The sequence below is a fragment of the Dendrobium catenatum genome, unplaced genomic scaffold (genome assembly GCF_001605985.2).
Source record: "Dendrobium catenatum unplaced genomic scaffold, ASM160598v2 original_scaffold_33816, whole genome shotgun sequence".
NCBI classification, from domain to species: Eukaryota; Viridiplantae; Streptophyta; class Magnoliopsida; order Asparagales; family Orchidaceae; genus Dendrobium; species Dendrobium catenatum.
The window spans coordinates 625-6,646 of NW_021352274.1; the positions used below are offsets into that span (position 1 = coordinate 625).

Consider the following 6,022-nt stretch of genomic DNA (forward strand, 5'->3'; position numbering starts at 1 on the left):
GATAGAACCAGTAGTTTCCTTAAAGCCGTTGTGTGGGGATTCCCAAACTTTGCTAAGAGATCAACCAGCTGGTTCTTCTCCCTTGGGACATGCTCCACCTAAGAATTCTCAATTTCAAAATTTCATATTTTATCTTCAGCAGGTAATGTGCTTGGATTTGCTCACACACATCAAAGTTCCTTAGTATCTAGATTACTGCCATCTGAGAATTGCTGTAAAACTTCAGCTTCCTGATGCCAAAACTCAAGGAAAAACTCAGGACAACCAGCATATCTTTGTATTTAACATAATCATTGGTATCTTCATATTGGATTTTCAAAGGTTAGTTCAACACAGTGCACCATTGGTATGGAACTGGGAGCAATTCAGCTTGGCATGTACTTCAGTGTTAGCTTCAAGGCTTCATGTGAAGTTTGCGAATAAGTATAATGAAGTCTGAGCTTTTATCATACTCCTGTGCATTAACTAGAGTTTAAACTCCCTGAGTTCTAACGACTTCTTCTCTATTTTTAGGATCACATCTTCTAAGGGTTTGTTACCAATTGCAACATATTTACTTGGAAGTATTGTCATAGCCTTCCACATTATTGATCATAGCCAGGGCAGCTTCTGCATGATGTAGCAGATTGTTGCTTATTGGCTTCCCCTCTTAATAGAACCAAAAAGACGGCCTTCTCCTCATCTCAAAGGTTCAACTTCAGCATCAATTCCGGCTTTGGACTTATCAGAAAAAAAGGAACATCAAGTATTTCTTCAGCTGCACAAAAACTTTCTTGCATTCTTCTGACCACAAATTGTTTTTCAATCCTTATGCTTTGAAGCACGGGACAATCTTCCCACCAGCTCGGCTGTCAAGTTCCCAACTTCTAAACTTCCTTAACAAACCAAGTAAAGACATCTAAGACAGCATTGATTGGCTTTTATCCTTTCTTTTAAAACACCACAAAGAACTTCCAATTTAGACAACACTACACCCTGGCTTTTGAACAAAGCCCTGCCACTTCCAGTCCTTCCTAAGATTATATACGGCTTCCCAGTTTCCTGAAGACGCATAGAAATTAGACAAGATAACAAAAGTTCCTGAAATTTGATGCTTTCTATTTATCATCTCCTTAGCCACCTTCCTCCCCATCTCCAAATTCCCATATATCATACATCCCCCAAGCAATGCACCCCATATAGTAGCATCGTTATCACTGCCCACTCTACATTTTTTATCTGATTTCATTTCCAAAGCATTTCTACTCTCTAAAACTCTTTGAGCTTCCACAAGCTTTCCTGCCCGTCCTAACATATCAACCAGACAAGCAAAATGATCAACTCTAGGAGCAATACCATACTTCTCCTTCATTAAGTTAAAATATTGAATCCCTTGCTCAATCAAACCACAATGATTACAAGCACTCAGGACAGACACAAATGTCACCTCATTTGGCACAAAATCATTTCTTATCATATTTTCAAAAACTTCAATTGCTTCTGAAGCAAACCCATGTGTAGCATAACCAGTAATCATTGATGTCCAAGATAAAGCATTCATCATCTGCATTTTATTGAAGATTCTTCGTGCATAAATTAGGTTACCTGATCTAGAATACATGTCAACTAATGCTGTTTCCACAATCAAATTACTGCTTAAATCTCCACTCAGAGTTCTTAGCACCTGAACATGTATCTGTTTACCTGCATCCAAAGCTGCAAGGCTGCTACAGGCATCAAGAGCAGTTACAAAGGTGAAGGAGTTTCCTCTAACCAAGCCTTCGCCAATATAAAATTTGGCCAACAACTCTAAACCTTTTCTTGGTGATCCATTCTGCACATATCCAGAAATCATGGATGTCCATGAGATCACATTCTTAATAGGCATTTTATCAAACAAGAAACAGGCATCTTGAAGCCAGCCATTAGAGATGCACCCTGACATCAACGCATTCCAATGAGATACATCTCTCTCCTTCAAACTATGGAAAACCATCCAAGCTTCACTGATGCTAGAGCACCTCGAGTACATGTCAATTAAAGCGCTAACAATGAAGGTGTCATCATTCTCCATTGAACACAAACTTGTATAATAACCAAGTGTGAGGATAACTCCATGGACCTTCTTCCCCATCTGAAGAACCCCAAGATTTGCAGCAGCACTTAAAAAAGAAACAGCAATGCTATGATCCTCAATGAAAAGCTCGACAAAACCATCACTTTGACTAATGCTCCTCAATGCATCAGCATATTTTTCATTAAAGACATAACCTTTAATCATCAAAAGCTTAGACAGCAAACAAAGTTCTCTCCCTTCCAATGCCCTCTCAGCAGAGTCAACTTCACTGCACTTGAAGTACATCTTAGCCGTGGCATTTGCAACAGCTGGGTCTATTTCAAACCCTGCAGCAACAGAAAAGCCATGAATTTGCATTCCCGATCTCAGGTCATTGACTGCAGCACAAGCATTCAAGCCACTGGCAACAGCAAACTCATCAGCCCCTAAATCGCATTTAACACTGTAGAAAAGCTCAAGAGCGGGAATGGCCTTGCCACCAGTTGCATAAGCGGCTAGCATAGTGTTCCAGGTAATGACATTTCTTTCGGGCATCTCCTCGAACACCTTCTGTGCCAAACCCAATGAGTTGCATTTAGAATACATGTCGACGAGGGAGGTGGAGACAACAACGTTGGGTATGATTTGACGACAGATTATCTGCGCGTGGAGGGAGCGAGCAAGGAATGGGTCGCCGACGGAAGCAGCGGAGCGGGCGGCGGATGCAAATGCAAAGGAAAGAGTTGAGAGAGCGTATGGGAGGCGGAGGAGATCGGAGAGAAGGTGGATGGCGGCAATGGGAATGTTTGAGCGGGAATACGCGGAGATCATTGCTGCCCATAGGAATGTGTCGCGGGAGGAAGAAGGAATCTGATCGAAGAGCTGTCGAGCGTCTGTTAGCGAAGAAGGGGATGTTTGGCAAGCGTACGCTTGAAGGAGGCGGGTGGCGACCACCGGATTCCCGTCCAGGCCTTGCTTTAGGAGCCGTGAGTGCGCCTTCATCCATCCGCAGTTTCTCACCTGAATATGAAGAGAATCTCTGGTTTTTCTACAACTCTAACGAGGCGGCCAGCTCCATTCTAACTAATAGAGTCAGGTTTATTAGATATTTGAAGGATGCCCCTCTCTTTTTTTGGTCAAATTATTATGGATAGACTAAATGTTTGGGGAAGAAGTCCTTTATCTTTGGGAGGTAGAATTATTCTCTTGAAGAGCTCCTTATTATCTATGCCAAATTTTGTAATTACACATTCTATGGTTCCTAAAAAAATTCTGCATGAGATGGAGAAACTGTGCAGAAATTTTATTTGGCACAAGCCTAATGGGGGAAGAGGTTTACATTATGTTGCAAGGGATGAGCTTTGTAAGCCTAGATGTGCAGGTGGGTTGGGCTTGCAGTCTTTTGCTACTAAAAGTGGTACGTTGAAGGCAAGGTTGGCTTGGAATTGCATCCAGAACCCGAACTCCCTACTTCACCGAACTCTCACTCCTAAATATGGGGATGATATCTTGGATGGATCTTGTAGAAAGAACTCATCTAGTGCTTGGCAGGTTATGAAAGAGGATGGAAAGTATCTTAAAAATATTGTTAAATGGAAGGTGGGTATAGGTAACAAAGTTAATGTCCTTAGTGACATTTGGCTGTTAGACAAGAGTCTTAATACTTGGCCAACCTTTGTTGATTGCATAGCGCTGGAAGACATGAAGGTACAGCAACTTATCTCTGATGAAGGAACATGGGATGATATGAAGTTGAGAACATTTTTTCATGAAGAATTGGCCCTGTTGATCAAGCAGGTTCCTATTGATCATGACATTAATAGGGATACGGATAAAGCTGGAGACAGTGAAAAAGTTTTCGGGCCGCTCTATGTCTGCCTTGGCATATGAGTTTGTGATGACTAACAGATACAAGGAAGAAGATGATGGCTTCTATAGTTGGCTAAAGAAGCTTAAGCTCAATATTAAGGTGGAGCTGTTTTGGTGGCGATTAAGAAAATTTGCTATTCCTACTAATCACTTTCTCAAATTTAGAAGGCTTGCCGCTAACGATTCTTGTGCTAGAGGTTGCCAAGAGGTTGAGAATTATGAGCATATTGTGGACCAATGCAAGTACTTGATAGAGGTTATTTCTAAAATAAGAGAATGGGGCTTTGATGTTCATATGTTTCATTCTCTTAATGAATGTTTAGAGGAATTGAAGAGAATGTCATCCCGAAATCCTGGAATGGTGAGAATATATTGTACAACAGTTTTTTTGAATTGGAAGCACCGCAATTTAGTTAAACATGGGAAGGCTGCAATGTCTAATTCTTTGGGGGCGGTGAATGTTATTTCTCTTGCTACTTCTAAACTTTATCCATTTCTAGAAAGCTAGGGTACTAACCTCCCTTGGGAGTCTATTATATCTTGGCACCCTCTACCATTAGAGATTGGATCAAGGTTAACGTGGATGTCTCTTTACTAACTACTAATCAGACTGGTATTGGAGGTATTTTCAGATATTGTAAAGGTAGATTTCTTCTTGCATTTGGGAAGAACGCTGTACATTGGGATATATAGCTCAACTTGAATTGGAGGCAATCTTTGCAATAAGGGAATTCATACAAGGGTGGATGCTTGAAAGCAAAGGTGTTATCATTGAAAGTGATAACATCAATGTGATTACATACATTCAACATTCTTTGAAGAAGATGGATTGGCACTTGGATAATTGGCAGAGTAAGGAGCTCTTCTTCCTTAATGACTTAAATAAAACCATTTTTCAGCATGTTAATAGGAATTGTAACCGGGTGGCTAATTTTTGTGCAACTTTGACGTTAGAGGGCAGTTTTTTGTTTGATAGTTCTTCTTTTGGTAGCATTCCGTCCTCATTGTTGGATTTAATCAAGGAGGAATGTTACCCGTATGTCAATTGTAATTAGTCTTCTTTTTCCGTTTTAATGCATAGTTGCAATTTTCAAAAAAAAAAAAAAAAGAACATCCACTAAAAATTTGTCACGTGGAAAGTACACGTAGTAAAAAAATGCAATCAAAAGCGCAGGTAAAGCGCAGTCAAAGCGCACCTAAAGTGTAGTCAAAACACAGTCAAAGTGCAGTCCATGTGGCAAGTTTTTATTGGATGTTCGGACCTAGAAATAGGTCTGATGACCGGACCTAATAATTTGCCCTTTTTTTTGAGGTCAAGTGAGCATTATCTAGTTTGAGTATATAATTATCTACACAGCTCATCTTTTTATGTTATTAGTTGTCAATTAAAAAAAATTATTTAAGCTTAGGATATGTGATGTGTGTGAGAATTTGTCTTAATTGATATATATATATATACACACGTATATATATCATATTAAAATTAGCCTTTAAAAATAAGGATTTAAATATAATTCCTAAACATATAAAATAATTCTATTAAATTTTACTATTGATATCCTTTTTATGTATACTAACATTTCATGTTCAAAATACACCAAGCATTGTCAAGAATTAAGGCTCAATATTTGGTAGTTTAGGTTTGATCTATGTAAGAAATTATATTTTTTATTTATTTATTTTTATTTCTTGAGTCAAATGAAGTATAAAGGTGTATATTAGTTTAGCAACCATGCAAATACACATAGGGTAGTGAAATTAAATATTTTTAATTTTTTTGAGGATCTTACTGTATGATCTGTTTAATCAGAAATTAATTAAAGTATTTAATTAAATGATAAATAACTTAAAATAAAATAAAACTAATCATATTATACGACTACATAATCGTACAAGATGATCAAATACTTTAAGATCCCCTTATCGTTCGTTAAATTAGGTACAAATTTGAATTTTAATTTTGTTCTATTTGTACTATACAAACTTAATCATATTGTCGTATAGTACAATGTTTAAAATATTATCTAAATTACTCTAATGATTAATCAATTAAATTTGTGTAATTTTGATTTTTTTGGCGTATCTGTGGGCTCCGAAAATTTGGCCCCGGCCTCCGCT

At 38.3% G+C, this 6,022-nt stretch overlaps 1 protein-coding gene across 1 annotated transcript; it reads right to left on the minus strand.

The window, feature by feature from the left end:
• Positions 1 to 958: 958 nt before the first annotated feature.
• Positions 959 to 3,037, minus strand: LOC110111534 (pentatricopeptide repeat-containing protein At5g16860-like). Its single transcript, XM_028691641.1, has one exon. It carries the CDS (start codon positions 3,035 to 3,037, stop codon positions 959 to 961), a length of 2,079 nt encoding a protein of 692 aa, XP_028547474.1.
• Positions 3,038 to 6,022: the final 2,985 nt, after the last annotated feature.

Coding starts and splice junctions, on each gene's coding strand:
- LOC110111534 (XM_028691641.1), bottom strand. CDS start 3,037: ATGAAGGCGCACTCACGGCTCCTAAAGCAAGGCCTGGACGGGAATCCG.